Raw genomic sequence first — 23,980 nt, 5'->3', positions numbered from 1 at the left:
CTAAACACAATGGCCCTAATTGAAGGCATACGTTGACCCAAGCAGGCCCTTAGGAGTGAGCTTGGGCTCAGGGGGCCCAGATGAAACCCTTTTAGGGACAGTAAGGGGGCAAACATTGAGAAGCCTAAAAGTGCTATAACTCATGGGCTCCATTTGGGGGATGAAAATTGGCCCAAAAAACAGGGGTCCTAAATGGTGAGTCTGTGCTCAGTTAGGGGGCCCAATGAAGGCCTGATAAAACCGGTGGGGACAGTAAGAGGGGCGAACATTGAGGGGTCTGAAAGGGCTAAACACATGTGACCCATATAGGGATTAATATTGGTCCAAAAGGGTGCCATTAGGGGTGAACTTGGGGTCGGGGGACCCAGATGAAACCCTCATAGGGGCAAATATTGAGAAGCCTGAAAAGGCTACAACTCATGGGCTGCATTTGGGGGGTGAAAATTGACCCAAACAACAGGGGTCCTAAATGGTGAGTCTGGGCTTAGTAGCTCAGTTAGGGGGCCCAGATAAATTCCGGTTAAAACCCATGAGGGGCCAGTAAGAGGGGCAAACATTGAAGTCCTGACAAAACTGAAGTGGGGACAGTAAGAGGGGCGAACATTGAGGGGTCTGAAAGGGCTAAACACATGTGACCCATTTAGGGATTAATGTTGGCCCGAAAGGGTGCCTTTAGAGGTAAGCCTGGGCTCAGTAAGTTGGCCCAGATGAATTCCTGATAAACAGACATGGGGCCATTAACAGGGGAAAACATTGAGGGGCCTGAAAGGGCTAAAGACATGGGCCCTATTTCGGGGGTTGATCGTCGCTCAAATGGGGGCCCTTAAAGAGTGATTCTGGGCACAATCAGGGGGCAAAGATAAAGCCCTAGTGGAGGCCAGTAAGGGACAAACTTTAAGGGGCCTGAAAGGGCTAAACACAATGGCCCCAATTCATTGGCGGATCCAGGGGGGGAGGTAGGAGCAATCGCCCCCCCCCCTCAGCTCCCCCACCCCTTCGGGAACGAATTTTAGTAAAGAAATCACACAATCTGTGTACGAATTTATTAGTTATGTTAATAATATATACTAATTAATTATTTTTCAACCTGCTTCTAGATTATTTCGCCCCCCCCCCCATTTAGTATGTTGGCCAATCTGGTGGGATGGGGAGTTGGCGATGGCATAAACTTTCGATCTGGGGGGGGGGGCGTTCTAATTTATTTGTAGAAATCACAGCTTGGTAACAGAATCAATTAAATATCTATATAATTAAAATTAAAACACCGATCTTTATATTATGTCGTTCCCCTGTTAGCCGATTGGGTGGGGTGGGGCGAAGACATCCTTTTTTTTAAAGTCTAAGCCCACTAGAGACGTTTGCGAGGCGTTAACTTGATTTGCGACCTTACCGCGCCATTAGCTTTATGACGTTCAATCTTTCTAAGGCTTTTTGTCGTACTTCTTACAAATGATCAGACATAACCAGCTTAGGATCCAGGGCCGTGGGTCCGATTCAAGCGTGGTCCCATCAATTTTTAGATTTATGGCTGCTTGGTGGATGTCTTTTCCCAATGTGAATAGGGTCTGAACTGGGGTTTTTTAGTACAATTTATTTCCATTTTCCACATACGGGTAAAGAACGAAATCGTGACGAGGTCACGTTGGATTTCCGCCTTGAGAGCTGCAGCGGATATCCCGGTCTGCCAGATTAGCAGGTCATCAGCGAAGAGCAGAGATCAACATTTCAATCGTTCTATCAAATCGTTTATATAGACTAAGAAAAGCGTACATGATAATGATGAGCCCTGCGGTAAACCTTGCTCAAGTATTCTTTTGCGAGACACGCTAGATCCGTACGTAGCGCGACTGGACTGTCCTGTCTGTTAGGAAGTTTTTTAGTCACCGATACATATTTGAGCATACTCCGAGGTTCATTCATTTTAGCAATAATCCTTGTCTCCAAACTCTGTCATAGGCTTAAGATCTAAAAATACTGACAGTGTCAATTCGCCCTTGCGTCTTACCGTACCTCTCGGGAAACCGTCAGCTACTGACTGCATAAACACCATCGCTTGATCATTTGCACTTTTATGTTGCCTGAACCCGCCCTGTTCAGGTGCGATGATTTTGCTTTCTTCCAAGTACCACATGAGTCTTCTGTTTATCACTCTTGCAGCTATTTTCCCTACAAACGATGTTAGGGATATTGGTCTATAGCTGTCAGGTCGGTCGGCCGCATTTCCTATCGTGGACTATCGTGGCCACTTTCCAGGCCTTTGGTAATTTCCCTTACGTCCAGGTCCGATTGAGCAAGTCGCATAATTTACTTTGCACTTTTTAATTATAATTTCCCGACTAAGTAGGGCATACTTAGGCTATATATAATGTGTATAAAAGTACCGGACTTATTTAAGTGAAGGTCCTGAATAGCATTTTTGTTGTGGTCTCTATCTTCTTCAGCATTAGTAGTTCTAAAAGTATGCCATATTTGCAGAGAAAGAGAGTACTTTAACATTTATTTTCCATCACAAAAAATCAGCAGCTTATTATAATTATTGCATAATTTGTGCATATGTTAAATTTAAGAGATTTTTTTCACGCCATTTTTTTGGCGGCGCTATTTTGCTCCCGCTATTTTGTCGGGGAGCCGCCACCGACACATACACGCTCTCATATTTAGGGCCCGTAAATATTTCCGATCGTGTAAATCAGGGGTGGGCAACCTTTTTGTATCGAGGGCCGCATTAACAAAATTTTTGGAATGGGGGGCCGCATATATATATATATATATATATATATATATATATATATATATATATATATATATGTATGTGTGTGTGTGTGTGTGTGTACTTACAACTTAGAAAAATACGCTAGTTAACTGTATAATGTCTTTTAATTCATATTTATACTGTATTATACATTCACTTTTCCTTTTTTTTCACATTCTAAATTGAGGAATTACTAGAGTTAGCAATTTCTGAAACCAATTTAACGATTATTTTTTAAATTTGCTATTGTCTTTTCATATTGCAACATTTCACCACAAATGTACAGTTGTACTTAATGTGAGGAATTTAACTATTTACACTCGTGCGTAATGTTCCTGAATTGTGGAACTAGCTTTCTAGTTGTTATACTTGTGACTGCTGTCAAATTATATGTCATAGAAACCCAAATCTTTTTTTTTTTCGTAGACCCCTTGGAAGTCTTCGTGGACCTCTTTGGGAAGAATGAAGGGTCATAATGTAATAGGGATTAATTATGGACACCTCACACGAATGGTGAGCCCTACACTAGCTCTATGATGGTTCCATCAGGGCTTCTCTGGGCCCCCAAACTGAGCCTAGACTCAGCCCTAAGGATTCCCATTTGGGCTAATGTTCGCCTCCCAAATGGGGCCCATGTGTTCAGCCCTTTCAGGCCCCTAAATGTTAGCCCCACACTGACTCCATGAGGGTTCCATCAGGGATTCATCTTAGCCCCCAAACTGAGACCAGACTCAGCCCTTAGGGCCCTCATTTGGGGCAATGTTCATCCCCAAATGGGGCCCATGTAGTTAGCCCTTTCATGCCTCTTAACATTTGCCCCATAATAGCCCCATTAGGGTTTCTATCTGGGCTTTATCTGGGCCCCTTCATTGTGCCTAGACTCGATCTTTAAGGGCCATGTTTGGGCTTTCATTAATTGCCCCCAAAGGGCCAATTATCTTTCGCCCTGTTGGGGCCCACAAGTCCTTCCCCTTACAGGCTTCGCAAGGGTTTCACAAAGGGATTTTCTGGGCCCCCTGACTGAGCCCAGACTCAGCCCTATAGGCGCCTGTTTGGGCCAATGTTCCTCCCCCAAATGGGGCCCATGTGGTTAGTATGAGCTGGAGCAGTTGGGGCCCTTACAAGGCCCAAAACCTTTGCTACAGAAAAACAGGGATCCACTCATCCAGCGTTGAAAAAAAAACGATGCTAAATATTGTCTATTGAGATTTTAATAGGCCCGAAGTCTAAAAGAAATATGATCACAATAATAATGTCCGTTTCAAGTAAATGTTGACAGCACCGGCATAGGTGAAATAAAAATATAATGTCGTATTTTACTTATTTCAACATTATTCTAGACAGACATACAAGAAATGCTGCAGTAGTCCTAGATTTATTTAAATACAATATTGATCTCAACATTATTTTATTTAAATGGTAATCAAAATATTACTAAATAGATCTATTTAAAATTTAATCATTAATCTCTATATAGACCAAGATGAAGGTGTATTTAAATTCAGTTCTTATCACACACACACACACTAACACACACACACAATCTACACCTATTATCTAGTCATAGTCTATATCAAATATTGCTCTCTTACATCTGTCTAGAATAATGTTTTTCCTCATCTAGATCAACTACTGTACCGGTATGTAATTATTATACTTATAATTTAATGTTGACTTCATTAACATTTGACTAGATAGACGTCCCGGTATGCGTACAGCTATTTAAATTCAATATTAATCTCAACTTTAACTCAGAAATATTACATGTTGACAGCACATTAAATTTTAATCCAAAAATTCTGCCCCTAGACCTAGTCTATATCAAATACAAATGCCACATCTAAATCCACTATTTTTTCTGCAATCATTGTAACCAAGGTGTAATTAATAAGAATATATTTATTAAATATATAATAATATACTATTCTCTCCTCCCCCTATTCAAAACTACTGCTAGTAATAGTGTATATTCTTAGTTGTTTATTCAATCTACATAGCTATCCGTATTTACGGTCGGTATTTTATATAGGTCTGTGAGCTCTATTATTTCTATTAGTTTATTTTCTCTCTCTTCCTATCCGTGATTGAAGTCGGTATTTAAAAAACAACTAGGTTATTCCCCCTTTTGATAATGCTTTTGGTCTTGATCCTGATCCTTGACAACGCAGAAAAAATGGCCAGGAGTGTAAATACCGACGCTCAATGCGGATATTGCCATATATTACACTATAGATCTATATAGATCTCATCTAGTCTAAATCTAGAGGTATTAATTTAATGTACGTGGCCAGATTAGTAAATGTTACTGTTACTCACTCAGTCTCAGTTGACTCAGTCAGTCACTGAGTCAAGTCACTGTTACTTAGGACTTAGACTAGAAGTTAGAGTGTTAGAGTAAATTTAAAATTAGACTAGACTAGAGTACTAGAGTTATAAGAGTAACTTACGTTTATGGAACAAGTTAAGCTCAGTCGCCGACATTTTTTATGTTTGAATTTGTGTATCTCCGTAAAAATTAGACCTAGAAAAAAACTGATTGTATCTGATAATCTGTCACAATCTGTGAACTCCTGAATCCATTTTTCTTAAAAAGTAGACATGTTTTATAAAATTCTATTACTACTCAAAGTTAAACTTATATTTGATGTTAAAGTGGGTCAGGTCGATGATTTCAAAAGCTTAAATTATCGAACACAGTTTTACCTTTATTTTATCTTATCGAACATATTAAGAACTTATCGAACACACAAGAAGTATGGTGTCTTAAAAGTTTTATAATCTTTAAATTTTGTGAAAAGTATGGTGTTTCAAAAGTGTTATAATCTATTTTTTTTTTTATTTATATCATTTTCTTTTTACGCCATGTCAAGACAGACTGATTTTAGTCATTTTCACATGGTCCACATTGAAGGAATCTATCACTGATCAGCTCTGCTTAGAAACTGATGACCAGTGCTAATCCCAGTAACGCATTACCGTAGTACTTATTTAGGTCTAAGCTATTTTGAGACATAAGGCCATTAATAAATTAAATCCAGATATTATCTATTTGAGGGAGAGCCTAATAAGCTTTGGTAGCCAATAGATAATCCTCCCCAAGTCATTGCAGGACACAACAGTTTACTTGGTTGACCTAAAAACAAAACATACGGTACGCGGCCCTACGTAACTAGCCGCCGATCTAGTACGCTCAGTGTATGTAACAGCCCAAAAGTCAGTGCTAGATATTTTTCTATCTGCGTGGGGAAGGGTGGGGTGCTGAAAAGATATGGTAGCTTGCGAGCTGTGTTACCTATAGATGTAGATAGATCCGCCCTCCCTAATCCACCTGGTTGTCCAAAAAAAAAACACCGTATTTTAGAGCACTCTTAGTATTTGTCACACACACACAAACAACATATCTATATATCTATCACGCCTAGTGTTTGTGACCTAATTAGCGGCTTGACCGTAGGTACTCGAATGATGGCTCCTCCCCCTTTCCCCTCAACATTGTTCTTACTACAACTTGAACAATGTTTTGGGGCTGTGTTGGTGGCCTGGTTTACACCTGTGTGTTGGGCTGTCACTGACCATTTTTTTTTGTGTGTTAGTCTGGTGGCTGCGTTTGGATTGAGTCTGGAAATTTACGTTGTTACTTTGCACTGAAAAAGTGTGAATGTTGGAGAGTGGAATCTTATCTTATATAATACAGACGTTACTTCAAAAAAGAAGATGCGTAATTGCGTAAGAAGAAAGCGCGGGTAAGGGGGTGTAGGCAGAATAAGAGAGTGGTTAAATGTGTTATTGTTATTATTTTGAGTATTTGTGATGTTTCAAAGGAGTGTCTTTGTAGCGCATTATGAGCTTTATCATACTTTATGGTATATGGTACTTTATATATAATTTTTTTTTAGACCCTGCGCCACACGTCTAGATCAAGAAGCACAGCTATGTATTTGAGGCTGACGTTACATTTTAATGGTCGATCAATTATTAATGATCTCTTGATACTGTGTCTTTACTGTTTCTCTCTCCCCCCCCCCTTTTTTTTACCTACCAAAGACATTTTTATTTCAAAATACCATATCTATATTCTATACCTCCCCCTTAGCCCTTTCGATTTATTAATATCTCTTCACATTAAGCACATGCGCCAGGTATTTATTTATAACACATAATTCAGAAGTTAATAGAATGGGGCATCTGAAAAAAAAACACAACTGGATATATTCTAAATTCATTGTTCCTGTGTTATATTCTATATTTATTTTTCCTGTGATAACACAACGATGATAATAGCATCAAACTATATGTGTCATAAAATCAAGCTTTTAAAATGGGTACAATTAGTACATATCGATGTAAATCTATTTACTTAGAAAAATATAGCACATTTACGGTAAACCACAAATAGCTGATACAAATTATAACACATGGGTAATTTATATATGTACTTTGCATTACATTATTTAAAAAATATATAAATTAAATTTTTGTCTTCTTTGGGTTATATCCCTTTGATGTTTAATTTTAACATTAAAATGGCGTTCGATATCTTACGAAGCTGAGATTGCTTATATAGAAACAGCTATTATCGAACACCCCCTTTTTAAACCTCAATTTTCATGTTTAGGTAGCAAAGGACACTTTAAAGAAAATAGTTGCAAATATTTCTCAGCCTAATTAGAAGCGTATTATAGAGGTTTTGTTGAGCTGAAGCATCATTGGCATTAAAAAATACCCTTAACCCGAGACTCACTTCACTCTTTCCAAGAGGTCAAAAAAAGTGAAATTTTTATACAAATATTACCAATGCACTTTGAATATATAAGTAAAAAAATGATCCACGGGTGAAAATGAAACTAAATATAACTTAACTATAAAGAAATGGACGATGCACAATAGGAATGGACTAGTTTCATCATAATCATCGAAATAAAGGAGAATTTTAAAAAATACAATGGGGTGTTCAATAAGTACCTTAAAACGAAGGTGTTCGATAGAGCAAGAGAGAAGAGTCAAACGAAGATTCAAGAAGAGTGTTACTCAAGTTACTGTTAGTTGTTAATTCAATTGTTAGAGTAGTCTTACGTTTAAGAAGTTAAGTTAGTCTTCTATTCTATAATTCTATTCTATATAATTATTAGTTCTAAATAAAATTAGGGAGGTGAAATAAAAAAATTATCTTTGAAAAAATAATTTTTCGTTAGTACATCATTAAAATACTTTGAAAGAACTTTCCAATGGTGTTTAAATTATGTATGTTTAATAGTTAGAAAGTTATGATTTTTTTGTGTCATTTTGGCTTAACATTGGTTGAGTCTTGACATGGAACAAGTAAGATGAGAGAGTCTCGCTCGCTAAGCCGGCGAGACACCCTCCCGCTCAAAAAGTTAAAAAGTTGGAATTGAGTTTCGTAGACGATAGATCTACTTATTAATTAAGAAATTTAATAGTAGATCTAGTATTCATAGTAAATTTCTAGCTCATAAATCTTATTTCATTTATATTTATGAACTTTACTTGTTTAAAATGTAAATATTGATGAAATTTAATAAACAAATTTTCTGATCTAGATTACAAGAAATGTCAGAGAGGCGGGGACAAAATGGCGGCGTTGAGATGGCAGAAAAAGAAAATATTTAAAAAGTGGGATCAAAATCCTCTGAAACCATTTTTTTCAAATGCACTTTAAAATTCATTCGCTCGCTAAATAAAACCTAAAACTATTTGAATATATCCAGAATATTAGGCCTTACGTGGCCTGAAGTGGTTTAACATCGAGGACAAAATTTCCTTATCAAAAACTCACAAAAAAAACTGTAAATCCCATAGCCAACAATGCTAAACCCTATTTTCAAGTTTTTGAGTGATGCGATCGATATATCGCGATAAAACTTGGTAGAATTATAGCCAGGCATGATATCTAGCACCAAAAAAAAAAAAAAGAATCATGGGGCATTTTCCTGGACCCTGTATTGCTAAAAACAAAAAAGGGGTAATTTTGATAATAAATTTAAAAATGATAAATAACTTAAAAAAAAAACAACTTAATTAAGCATTAACTAGGCCATTGTCTAAAGTAATCGATAACACAAATTTAAAACTTCTCACATTTCATTCATAAATGTAATAAATTTCGAAGTGCGGCCTATGTAAAAAAAAAGAGTCAAAAACGCAATCTCAACTTTAATGTTTTACTTCCGCACTTCCAGGTTTTTTTCGCCTAGCTAAAATATTACTTAGTAATAATTTTTAATTAATAATAATAATAAATAAAAAAGTTTAAAGTTTAATAATAATATATATATATATATATATATAGTATTAATAATTTAATTACTATTAAACTATTTAAACTTAAAACTAAACTATTTTTAAAAAAAAAACTATTAGATCTAAAATATAGATCTATTATTATTAGTATTTTAGTAATTTTAGATGATAATTTTTATATAGACATAAGTAGGAGGCTCTTATAATATATTTTGGACACCCCATCAAATTCTCCTTTATTGAACGCATCACTTTTTTTGTTTGTAATTCATTTGTTTTTATGTTTGGAGCAAAAATCGACATTTCGGGACTGCACATATTCAATTTTAGATAAGTTTTAGATAAGTTCCGGTATTTTTGTTCCGCTTTTCTAAAGCAGATGGCAGTTTTTTAGATTCTTGATAACCATGTACATGTAAAGCTATTGTTTTAACCTCCCCCCTGCAATTCATATCCATATAAGGGATGAGGGCTATATTATGAGCCTATTTGATTGTAGGCTGATGGGCATATCAAAATCAGCTTCTATACATTTTGAGAAAGACATTCCAATCACATTTATACTGTTAGCTGTTAGATAAAATTAAAAAAGGAGATGTCCAAACGAATAATAATGAATTTAACTCATTCTCCTTTATTGGACACAGCAAAATCGTAATTAGAAATATTATTGGGATTAATAAATCTATGATTTTTTCAATGAATAAACATGACCTAGATCGAGATATGTAGAATATATAATTTATGAATGAAAGAAAAAGTGCGGGCTGCTAATTTGAAGCCAGAGACCATGCCCACTGCAGGTGATCATGCCAGGTGAGCTGGCGGTGAGGAGAGGTATACACTAAGCGTGTAGTGTCACAACCTATCAAACAGGAGGGAAGGCGGAGAGAGTCATGAAAAGAATTATATAAGCATCTATCTGAGGAAGGGGGTGTTAATGTGTAACAAAAACAAACATTAAAATTATGAAAACCAGAAGAGGGTCCTTGGATGGGAATTAAAAGAAAGAGATAGAGAGAATACATGTAGCCTAGTTGAAAATATCATGTTTTATTAAATTATAATAATTAATTTATAGATCTATAGACTATATATAGATTTATTTCTGTCTGTTTCTACACATAGATTATATCTATATAGGTATTTAAATAAATAAACTATAAACGATATATATATATATACATATATATATATATATTGTTATGGCTCTTCTGCCGTGTCAAATCCAAACAATTAACAATGAAGTAAAAAGGAGGTAATACTCAGTAAACACTGGCGAAAGGCCGAAACAATCCAATTAGGTAGTTGACATGAGTGTTAACAAAATAAACACCTTTAATATTGAAAAAGGGATCCGTCCAATGTCCTTCGTTATTAGCCGTTTGTATCTTCAAAAGACGTGGTGACTCTATTGTCGAATAGAGCGTTCTTGTTTTTTAAAGATCTGTCATGTCACTTGTCGCTATGTAAAACTTTCCCCTTATTCCCGAAACAAATACTAAATTCTAATCATGGCATAACAATATATATATATATATATATATATATATATATATATATATATATATATATATATATATATATATATATATATATATATATATATATATATATATATATATATATATATATGAAGAGAGAGAGAGGATCTTAAAAATTTAGTTAATATTAATATAGAATTAAAATCTGAGTTTATTGATTCCAAAATATAGAGACTGTTCGAAATAATTTATAGTGTCTAGAATCAAATAATGTGTGTCAAATTTGTCTGAATTAAATGAAAACATATGGCCTCTTTGACTGTAAATGTAATAATAACAAATATAGGTTAGGGGTACAAATATAAGTAGTTATCCTTATTCTCCTTAAACTAAAGAAGATTTTGATACTTCATTTTCTTTTCTATGTCAAACCAGTATCAAATAACGCGCTGTCAAAGTCAAACTTTGAAATTTTGGCCTATAGGTGTCCGAATAGCATAAACTACTCAAGTATACTAGATCTAGATTCTAGATCTATATATATAGTAATAGTCTTAATCACTTATAGATCATCATCTTATCATCATGTCTTATGATTATGATATACAAATACATTAATTTGATTAAATGATTAAATTTAATTTACTATTTAAACTAGATCTATTATGATCTATCAAATCTATGACGATATGAAATGATAAAAGTAAAGTGGTCTTGTCCTAGAATCAGGGTTCTAGAAAGTAGAATCTAATCAATAATAGAGTATAGAGTCTAGAGATTATTTTATTACAAAAATAGATCTTGACAGTAACTTCTAGATCTATATCAATGATAGTATATATATAGTAAAATATTATAATAATAAATAATATTCTATAAAAATCATAAAAATAATATTCTATAAAAATCATAATGACTAGACTTCACTAGATTATCTATATTAGTATATAAAAAAAAATTCTTTTAAGAATTCATATTTAAAAACAAGGAAATTCTGAGATAGATTACAAATGAAATAGATATAATAATTTGAATATAATAATATTTAAAATACTAGCATTACCCACTAGCTACACTACACCTGATTTGTTCCCAGGCTTTGTGTTGTTTATTTTGCCATGGACCTTTCCCATTTTTTTCTTACTTATATTTATAACAATATAATGATATAAAAAGTTTAAAGTTAAACACTCCCCTTTACAATCCTTTGGCCAGTTAATTCTGTCAACTTAAGTTGAATTGTATCAGCCCGTAAATTCAAGTATCACTCCCCCCCCCCCCCCAACTCTCTTCCATAACAAACACTGAAACAGGCTCTATTTTTTGCCAGAGAATTTGATTAACAATACCACTTATTTCCCCACACACACACTTTACGCCTCAGAAAATAGTCCAACATACAATATAAGTATTCTTCGACTGTTCACCTTTTTATTAACCATCCATTTAAAAGGCTCTCTTATGATTTTTAACAAAATAAATTTTTAACTGAAGTATTGAAAATCATTTTAGTATCGTGGTTATAAATTCTCTTTTTGAACTTTTATTTTGATCAATTTATTAAAATTAAATTGTGTGAAAAATGCTATTTAAAAAAATAAATGTAAAATTCATGCTCAATTTGGGGATCTGACCTTCTGATTTAAATGAGCTAAGCCAGTGTTTCAAATATTGGAGGAAATAACACATAAAAAGTAGAGGGCTTAAAAACTGAAGTATAATCTTGTAGTTAGTTAATTAATTATTGGTAATTAATTATTTTGTTTGGTATCTAAAAAAGGAAACATATGCTAGTTTTTGAGAGATGTGGCTTTGTGTGTGGAGTTATTCCCCTTTTTATGTTTTGTACACATTTTTCTCCCACTTCCCATTCTTGGATCAAGTTAAAATTTTGAATAACTATTCATAGTGACAAAACATCAATCCATAAAAAAATAAATAAAACCAAATTATTGGTAATTAATTTTGTTTTATAAAAAAGGGAGCTTATTAATAAGTTATTGAGATATATGGCAGTGATTTTGTGGTTCTTTCCCTTAGATAAGCTTTGTTTTTAAAAAGATTGTTTTTATATTTTACTTCAACCACGCATTTAACTAATTCACCGAAGGCATCTATCTCCATTCCAGATTTGATAGCATACTTCTAAATATTGCCAGACTGTGGGCCAAAACTAAAAACAGAACCACCCTCATGAGATATGCTATTTGCGGACGATGCAGCGGTAGTGGCACACTCACAAGAGGAGCTTCAGTCACAAATGTCCTGCTTCTCTCAGGCCTGTAAAGAGTATGGCCAAACCATTAGCATGAAGAAAACAAATGTTATGGGACCACCAGCTATTGAACCACCCTCCATTGACAAGCTGGATGCCTTAACTCTTTCAGTGCGAATTATTTTGATCGAAAAAATGGAGTTTTCCGGAACGAACTCAAATTTTCAAGGGGGTTGAGTTACTAAAACAACTATAACTTTTTTATTTTATTAAATAATCTAACATGTTTGATTTTATTTTAAAGGAAAAGGAATGGGCTACAAAAGTATAGTAAATCAAATAAATTATTCATAGTAAATCAAATAAATTATTCAAACAAATTTTTTTTTTTCATTAATTTTAAACTGAGTACGGAAAAAGAAAATATTTTTAAAATTCATAAAAAAATCCATATACTGAAAGATTTAACCTTTGAATTATATATTTAATCTGTAAATATTTAAAAAATCAAAATATTATACACATTTAATCACTTTAAATTCATAAAAGATGAACAAATGCACTAAGATATTGTATTATTTACATTTTTCCGGGAAATAAAGTAAAAAAGAGGAACCATTAACTTATTGTCTTTAAAGTGTTGGTACTGCATCGAATTTACTATCAAAACAAAGAACAATCGCTCCCACATCCAGGAAGTTAAAAAAAAAAGAGAGAGAAATAAAAAGTTTAACATAAAAAAGATAGTGAAATAAATATTATAAACCAAGTTACTCGCTGAGAGTAACGCTGCACTCACCAGCGCTAGCAAAGTTACTTTCTGAGAGTAACGCCTCACTGAAAGAGTTAAATGAATTCTGCTATCTTGGATCTACAATTCAAGATGACCTGTCTCTAGATGAGGAGATACAAAAATGCATAGGGAAGGCTGCATCGACCCTCGCTAGACTCAGACCAAGAGTTTGGGAAAACCAGAAGCTTACGACCAAAATGGAGATCTACAAGTCATGCGTTCTAAGTATGCTACTGTATAGCAGTGGGTCGTGGACTACCTACGCAAAGCAATAGAGAAAACTTAACTCATTCCACTTTCACTGCCTCCAAAGGATCTTGAAAATCACATGGCAAGAGAGTGTGCAATACAGAGATCCTTGCGTGAACAGGTCTTCCCAGCATCTTTACAGTCCTCAGACTATGCCACTTGCACTGGCTCGGACATATTCGCCCGATGGAGGACAGTTGCATCCCGAAAATCATTCTTTATGGACAACTCTCATCTGGCTCAAGAAACATGGATGTAATAAAACATGGGCCTCAGCTCTGGAAGAAAAGCATAACATATGAAAAATGGCTGGCTCCTCTACCTCCAAAGCGAAAGCCACCTTAACCTGTGATATATATATATGTGAACGGGAATGTCTCTCCATAATAGGGCTCAACAGTCATATGAAAAAGTGTTTGAGATGAACCATAGTCTTCCTACAACTGAATAAGTCAAAACACATTTTACTTGTTAAAAATGTGAACTACTTCTGGCGCTCAGGATGAACACTTCCTAAGTTTTGGCTTAGTTCTGTTTTTTTTTTGTTTTTTGGGTGGGGGATATTATTTATGCTCATATGTTTAGTAACATGTTACCACACTATAATAAGCCTGTCTGTCTTTCTAGGTGGAATCTTGTACACACTATTTCTCCCACTGCCCTTCTCGTATCAAGTTGAAACTTTGCACAATTATTCATTGTGGATGACTACATATGAATCATTAAAAGAATTTAACCAAAATAAAGTTAATCAATTAGTTGTAATTAATTAATTTTGTTTTATAATATAGAACAGTAGTAAGCTAAGAGGAGATAGCCTTATGTAGAAAAATAGGTGGTTCACTAAAAATGAAAGCCTTGTGTGGAGAATTAAATGGTTCACTAAAAATGACTTTTTATTTTTTAGACTTTAAAACCTTCTATTTTTATAAGTACTTGACTTGAATAGCTCAGTAGCTAATACATTGACCTTCCATCTTGGAGGTTTGAAACCTTGAGTTGGAAGATGAGACTCTAGCAACTTTAAAAAAAAATAGCTTTTGAAAAAGCAGCACAGAAACCTTAACCCAGATACCCCCCCTCACCCCAAAACTGGTCTATAAAAGTGATTGGACTATAACATACTGAGCATTCTATAAGCATGAAAGTTGAGCTGAACAAAAACAATAAAAAATATTTCTGATTGCACAAATTTGTTGTTGTTAGTCTAGATCTATCAAAAGTAATTAAATGATTGATTCAAAGTAATTGATGCAATATCACCCAATACTAGCTTTGTTTTAAAAAAAGAATTTTTAATGTTGTTATAGATTGGAAATACCTTTTTGATAATTTATATTTTGTAATATATATTTTTTTTTTCATTTTTTTTTCAGGCATATAATGTGTGACTTATGTAGATACTTCGGAAATTTTCAATAAAACCCTTTTATGTAATTTATGTGTACATAGGTACATGCATTAAAGTAAAGTTGGTCTCAATGTCTGAAACAGTTCCTGACCCACATTTGGTGGGCAACAGGAATCAACAAGAAAATCTTGCAGAACTGTTAAACTCCAGTGCTTCAGTAAGTGATATTAGCGAAGCTGCTTCAGATATGAGCTTGTCAACTTCACCTGGAAGTGATATAACACCACAGTCACAGAAACATTTTGTCAACTCATCATCTACCGGAAATGCCACATCCCATCAGCCAAAGAAAAGACCTATTGTAAGACAGTTATCATCCAATCCCTACTTGACAAGTTCTGAGTTTTCTCCATCCCATGAGCACCTTCCCATCATAGGTTCTCATTCAAATATCCAGCTGTGCTCTGATGGTGGAGCTTTCACTGATTTCCCAGGGAAAGAGGTTTCACAGAAAGCTCATTCTTATCCACTTAATTCTACTAGTTTCTGGGAAAGTGATGAGGAAAGTGACAATGGCAATGATTTGAATGGACAGATGCATAACACTGTCCTTGACAATAGTCACCAACAGTCAAACACTGAAGTGTGCAGTGATCAACTTTATTATTTGAGTGATGACCATCATCCTGTCATATCTTCAAGCCCTAAGGAAATACTTAAGCTTGGTGTTAGTCCTACAGCTTTTAATAACATCTTAGATCTCAATAGTCATGTAGATGGAGAACAACAATATAGTCAGTATCAAAGTGATCACCATTTCAGTCATAATCACCATCAACATTACCAACAACGGCAATATTCTCCAGACTTAGTCCCTAGTAATGAGACAACTAACCACAGCACAAACAGATACAATAACAACACTAATCAAAATGAGCTTCATACTGACAAAAATTCATTTAACATCATTTCACATGGCCAACAAAATGAAACCATCACACGCTCTGGCTCAACTCGAAGTAGAGAAGTCAACTCATGGGGGCATTTTTACCAGCCGGCTGCCGAGAGCTATTACAAATATAGGCGCAGTCATCACTGTAGTGACAGTGAGGAGGAAGAAATGCCTTCTCCTGTGATGAGAAAACATGTAAATGAAAACATGAACTGCCAGTCTCCCAACTTTCCCTGCACACACAATGTTCATGAGTCCTCTTTGTCTCAGCTTCCAATAGATACAAACCTTACCTATAGACTACAATCAGAGAGAAGGACATCACAAAATGGAATGAAACCTATGGAGTTTAAAGAAAGGTTTCAGGTAACAGACACTTTTATTACAAGTGCTTTTAAAAAAAATAGCTTTAGACCTTTATCCATCTTCATTTCTAGAGCTTAGCTTGATCATCCCAAAGTTTAAAAAAATGTCCTATTTACAAAACTAATAAAAAATACTCAACCAAAAGTTAAATCCTTTATAAAATTATGCGTCAGAAATCTCCATTTTTTAACAATCACATAAAAAAACTAGATGATGTAATAATTTATGCTTGTAAACAATCAAAGTAAACAATATGCTAGGGTATCTTGGTTTTGTCATTTTTGGTTTACTAAAATGGAGTTTATGTCCTTCAAAACTTTGTACTGCTCTAAATTCTAGACAATTGTAACAGCTTTAAAAAGAAATTAACATCCAATGTTTAAAATGTAAGTTCTACTTAAATAGCATTGACAACTAAAAACATCAATAACCAGCAGCAGAATGGAGAGTGCTTCATTTGTACAATATTTTTACTGAAATAGTTTCAATGCTTATAAATTGTATTCTCTTTGGTCATTCTATATTGACTGAAATAACAAAAAAAAAAAAAAAAACCTTCTACAAAATCACAATCCTACATTATTTAAATCTCACTGTAATAGAAAAGACATATATTGCTTTTAAATTAATTTTGAAAAAATATTTTTTCAGTTAGTTAAAAAGTGGTTCTCAGAATGCAATGATGGACAAAGAAATATTGTTTTGAAAGGATTATTAGTAAGTGTTTTTTTTTTTTATATACTTCATAAAAAATGTACCCAATCTATTTATTCTAACTCCAATTATTTGTAATTGCACTCTAATTTTTAAATTCTAGAACATGTGTGAACCACCTCAGCTCCATCTACTGTCTGTGCATATGTCTAAAGAGCTCCATCAGGGTTGTCCATCCAACTGTGAAGATATTATCACATGGCTGCCCCCCAACTTGGCCACCAAAGTCATATCTTACCTAGATCCAGGTAAACATTTTTTATGATCTACAGTATTGAAAAAAAACTTAATTGTGGTTAGTTTATGTAGGGCAAAAGGAAGAAATATGAGTAGAGATAATGATTTTTTGTCTGGATTTTATTTGCATCAAACAAATGGGAAAACTAGTTGGCTGGCCATGTCATTGTGCTGGTTAGACCTTGTAAGTCTCAAGACTACATTAAAATCGATGTTCCTTTGTTAGTCTTAATTCATGACATTTACCAAGACTACTTGAAGTTATACCCAAAATTAGTTAGCGTTATTCAAGTAAAAAAAAAAGGCATAAAAATTACTTCCTAAGTCACAAATAGGAAATTTTTACTAAAATATCACCTTCACTACTACCTTCACCCATCCCGTAGTCTGTTAAACCATTTTTCTCCATTCCTCTCTGTCTTTTGCCTTTGATAGAATCTTTTTCAATGACAGGCCTGTCTATTCTTTTATGTTGTCTTCCCATCACTTTTTCTGTTTGCCTCTTCTTTTTTTTCCTGGTACTGTTCCCAGAAGGAAGGTTTTTGCAAGCCTTCAGGACATAGTGATATGGCCATAAAGTTTTAGTTTGGATTTTTTTACATAAGTTAGAAACTCCTCAAGGGGTCAGGTTGCTGAACTTATCTTGTCTAAAATATGTTGATACTCATGGGGTCTTATTGCTGAATTTATCTTGTCTAAAATATGTTGATACTCATGGGGTCTGATTGCTGAACTTGTCTTGTCTGAAATATGTTGATACTCATGGGGTTTGATTGCTGAACTTGTCTTGTCTCAAATATGTTGATACTCATGGGGTCTGATTGCTGAACTTGTCTTGTCTCAAATATGTTGATAACCAAATTTAGTCACTTTTTTTCCCTCAAGAAATAAATTTCATTTTTGCTTAGTAAGCCTGTGTCGTGCTGCTCAAGTGTGTAAAGTTTGGCGACATCTTGCAGAAGATCAGTCTCTATGGAGGAGGTTTTGTTGCCAGACAAAGTGGAGATTATCTAAAGCAGCCGAACACAAGCAAGTCATTAGTCACATGTCACCAGAAGGAAGTATTCAGGTGAGCCGTTTTCTTACCTCAAAAATTTAGAAGCAATATCTTTAGTTGTATTCTAATAGCTTTCTGGTATTTGAAACTAGACTTTTGTTTAGTATTAAAACTTTAAAACTAACTGTTTTGGTATAATTGTTCAAAACAAATGGAAATTCAGCTAGGCTACAGTTGTCCACTTTGGCATTACTAATATAATAGTAACAATATTGATGCAAACGAAGAAAAAAAAAAGATACAAACAAGCAGCTAAATTAGACTTAAGTGCTACAAAATTATGGGACACATATTGCATGTATTTTTTCAATAGATTTAATCATCATATCATTTATTCTTTAATTTTAATAGAATATATATATATACTAGACAGATATTACCCGCTGCCCTCGGGTCTTAACTTGCGTATTGCTGATGTAGTCACTGATATAGTGCATTAGAAACAATTAAAGAAAATAATATTGTTACGTTTCTCTCTTCCTACTCGGGCCTTCTGTAAACACTGCTAAACACAACACAACACATCAACATCAAGAACCTGACAACAAGAGCTCCACAATATCGGGTACTTTAATAATGAGTGAATAGGTAGGTAACAGCCAATACTAGACAATTGGCATCAAACACATCAACAACTAAAATGTTACTCTGTACATCACCGTACAAAACTCTACTGTCTCTCTTTCTGGACTTGTACATCAGCACCTGAGGACTCAACCAGGACCGACTTCATGGCCGACTCACAGTCCCGGTCTCGACGCTCTCCGGTCTTGAACTGCCGCTTTCCTACACACTGTGTCCTCGTACACGCAGGCTTTCAATCACATGACCATAACATTGGTCATATTTGCGTGTAATCGTGTATTCGTAGTACTGTCCCTTGTCCATGGCCCCGCTGACCTGAGTGATTCACGTGTGTGTCAGCTGGGCCTATAGTCAACCCTTTTGCGCTGCCAATAGGGTCATAACAATATATATATATATATAGTTCGTCCATCGTGGTTCGATGAGTAAAATATGAAGTGAATGGACAATAAATAGTATGTTTATGTGTTTAAGTATAAAACTATCTTTGCGAAGAGAAGCTCTATCATCTTAGAGATGAAATAGTGTTTTAGACCTAGGAATAGAGAGATGTGTAAAATTTTGCGTAATGAAAGAATGTTCGTCAGGAACTCTAATTTCGCAGATATAAGGAACGAATTTATGTAAAAATGCATTTGAAACACAAATTTGAAGGTTAATTTTATCAAATAATGAAATCAATAGACTATATCTTGTATTTTCATGTGTCAAAATAAAAAACTATCTGCGCAAAGTGTGGTTACTAAAATTAGATCTATATCTAGATCCTTTCGATCTTTTCATGTAAATATGGTAAACATAGCTCATAGATCAATGAAGTTATAATGCTTTCATGAGTTGGAAATTTTTTTTTTTTTGAGGGTCTTAAGTTTGTTTTAGGGCTACAATACATGCACTTCGGTCTAAGTTAGTACCCAAGGAACATTTCTGCCAAGTTTTATCAAGATGGTTTTGATTTCTACTCGTAACATACATACATACATACATACATACATACATACATACATACATACATACATACATACATACATACATACATACATACATACATACATACATACATACATACATACATACATACATACATACATACATACATACATACATACATACATACATACATACATACATACATACATACATACATACATACATACATACATACATACATACATACATACATACATACATACATACATACATACATACATACATACATACATACATACATACATACATACATACATACATACATACATACATACATACATACATACATACATACATACATACATACATACATACATACATACATACATACATACATACATACATACATACATACATACATACATACATACATACATACATACATACATACATACATACATACATACATACATACATACATACATACATACATACATACATACATACATACATACATACATACATACATACATACATACATACATACATACATACATACATACATACATACATACATACATACATACATACATACATACATACATACATACATACATACATACATACATACATACATACATACATACATACATACATACATACATACATACATACATACATACATACATACATACATACATACATACATACATACATACATACATACATACATACATACATACATACATACATACATACATACATACATACATACATACATACATACATACATACATACATACATACATACATACATACATACATACATACATACATACATACATACATACATACATACATACATACATACATACATACATACATACATACATACATACATACATACATACATACATACATACATACATACATACATACATACATACATACATACATACATACATACATACATACATACATACATACATACATACATACATACATACATACATACATACATACATACATACATACATACATACATACATACATACATACATACATACATACATACATACATACATACATACATACATACATACATACATACATACATACATACATACATACATACATACATACATACATACATACATACATACATACATACATACATACATACATACATACATACATACATACATACATACATACATACATACATACATACATACATACATACATACATACATACATACATACATACATACATACATACATACATACATACATACATACATACATACATACATACATACATACATACATACATACATACATACATACATACATACATACATACATACATACATACATACATACATACATACATACATACATACATACATACATACATACATACATACATACATACATACATACATACATACATACATACATACATACATACATACATACATACATGTATGCACATGCATACACCATGTATGTATGTATGTATGTATGTATGTATGTATGTATGTATGTATGTATGTATGTATGTATGTATGTATGTATACACACACAGACAGACACACAGACACACACAGACAGACACACACAGACAGACACACAGACAGACAGACACACAGACAGACAGACAGACACACAGACAGACAGACACACAGACAGACACACAGACACACACACAGACACACAGACAGACACACAGACACACACACAGACAGACACACAGACACACAGACAGACAGACAGACACACAGACAGACAGACACACAGACAGACAGACACACAGACAGACAGACAGACAGACACACAGACAGACAGACACACAGACAGACACACAGACAGACAGACACACAGACAGACACACAGACAGACAGACACACAGACAGACACACAGACACACGCACAGACAGACACACAGGCACACGCACAGACAGACACACAGGCACACGCACAGACAGACACACAGGCACACGCACAGACACACAGGCACACACACAGGCACACGCACAGACACACAGGCACACGCACAGACACACAGGCACACGCACAGACACACAGGCACACGCACAGACACACGCACACACACAGACACACGCATGCATGCATGCATACACGCACGCACGCACGCACGCACACACGCACACACGCACACACATACAGACATACACCTTACTTTCTACTTTATAATATATATATATATAGACAGTGCTTTTGTGGAAAAGAAATAGGTACCGGTACTCAGTAGTTGATTGCCTAACTTTTAACTACTAAAAATAAATAATATACATTAAAATACAAGAACAGTAATAATTTTTTCCAAAAGGTGTCGGTCCGCCGTATATGACAAAAAAAGACATATATATATATATATATATATATAATGTTTATCTATCAATATCTCTTGCAGTGGAAAAATGTATTTGCTGAACGATTCCGACTGAGAAATAATTGGCTTAAAGGCAGATGTACAGTTAGGACATTTGAAGGTCATTTACAAGGTAGAAGTTTCTGATCTGCTCTTACAAATATATTTCTTCCTTCTTTCTGTTAAGGAGAAGAAGAAAAAAAACTTAAGCAATGATTTGTCTCTTCAGGAATCTCCTGTGTTCAATTTGATGATTCACGTATTGTTAGTGGTTCCTCAGACAAGACTATAAAGGTGAGACAAAAATCAAATCATGAAACATTTAAAGTCCTCAGGAAAAATACATATCATATGCTTACCTAATAAACAGGAAAAAAAAGATTTTAAACAAATTAGAAAACATTGAAAATTAAGTTATTTAAGAATATTTGCACAAGGAAAATGTAAAAGAAAAATGTACAAACTATCCATAGTTGACAACCATTTATATTTGAGATGGTCTTTATTAAATCTCATTGTCTGGCTGAATAATTGCCACATTTTTGATTAATAGATTGTCTGGACTCTTCAGCTCTCATTGTCTGGACACTTCAACTCTCATTGTCTGGACTCTTCAGCTCTCATTGTCTGGACTCTTCAGCTCTCATTGTCTGGACTCTTCAGCTCTCATTGTCTGGACTCTTCAGCTCTCATTGTCTGGACTCTTCAGCTCTCATTGTCTGGACTCAACTCTCATTGTCTGGACTCAACTCTCATTGTCTGGACTCTTCAACTCTCATTGTCTGGACTCTTCAACTCTCATTGTCTGGACTCTTCAACTCTCAATCAGTGGATCAGAGTTTACACGGATGGCCCATCCCATAAAGCCACCACAAATGGAGGAGCTGGAATACTTATTGAATGGCCAGATGGAGGGAAACTAGAAAAATTCATTGCTACTGGAGAGCTCTCTGACAGTCACAGAGCAGAAAGGGAAGCACTAGCACTAGCTGCTACCATGCTAGCAAATCATCCAAGTTCCCCACACAGTCAGATTGTTTTTCTAACCGATGCGAAAACAACCCTTCAAAGCTTGCAAAACTCTGATTCCTCTTATATTAAAAACCTCAGAACAGCACTTACAAAGCTCAACAACAACAGCAAAAAACTGTTATTCAATGGATCCCAGCTCATATAGAACTAGAAGAAAATGAGAAGGCTGACACACTCGTCAAGAGTGGGAAAACTAACTCACTAATAAACTCTGCACTCTATCCAGAAGAATTGAAGAAATTAATTGTTAATAAAATAAATGAGAAATGGACAAGCTCTCATCCAAATCACAAGAAAGATGACGCTTACTATAAGCTATCCCGACAAGACCAACGTCTAATCTTTCGACTCAGGACCGGACACAACAGAATGTACCGGAAGCTCAAAATTGGAACCAGTGAAATCTGCCCATGTGGAGTATCACCAGAGAATGCCGACCACGTCCTCCAAAACTGCTCTCTTTATCAAGAGGCCCGTATAAAACAATGGCACCAAATCACCCCAATGGAAAGAAAACTATATGGAGAGCTCCCTGATTTGGAAACCACTGCGCAGTTCATCTCATGTATTGGTCTAGTCATCTGAACACTCCAACATAACAATGAGAACG

At 34.5% G+C, this 23,980-nt stretch overlaps 1 protein-coding gene across 4 annotated transcripts in view; it reads left to right on the top strand.

The window, feature by feature from the left end:
• Positions 1-4,968: 4,968 nt before the first annotated feature.
• LOC106061750 (uncharacterized) overlaps positions 4,969-23,980 on the top strand; it is a 29,793-nt gene continuing 10,781 nt past the window's right edge. The window contains exons 1-8 of one of the 4 annotated variants that reach the window (XM_056025452.1): positions 4,969-5,018; positions 12,624-12,941; positions 15,128-16,420; positions 17,072-17,137; positions 17,238-17,382; positions 18,280-18,440; positions 22,381-22,471; positions 22,568-22,632. In XM_056025452.1, the coding sequence (XP_055881427.1) occupies positions 15,233-16,420; positions 17,072-17,137; positions 17,238-17,382; positions 18,280-18,440; positions 22,381-22,471; positions 22,568-22,632 (1,716 nt within the window). In that variant the 5' untranslated portion in view covers positions 4,969-5,018; positions 12,624-12,941; positions 15,128-15,232. Of the gene's footprint in view, positions 5,032-12,187; positions 12,942-15,127; positions 16,421-17,071; positions 17,138-17,237; positions 17,383-18,279; positions 18,441-22,380; positions 22,472-22,567; positions 22,633-23,980 lie in introns of those variants that run through there. The other 3 variants (XM_056025449.1, XM_056025450.1, XM_056025448.1) reach the window with 3 other exon arrangements.

The sequence above is a fragment of the Biomphalaria glabrata genome, chromosome 4 (assembly GCF_947242115.1).
Source record: "Biomphalaria glabrata chromosome 4, xgBioGlab47.1, whole genome shotgun sequence".
Taxonomy (NCBI): Eukaryota; Metazoa; Mollusca; class Gastropoda; family Planorbidae; genus Biomphalaria; species Biomphalaria glabrata.
Note: the sequence above shows the minus strand (reverse complement) of the source record. Positions and strands in the feature narration are given on the sequence as shown.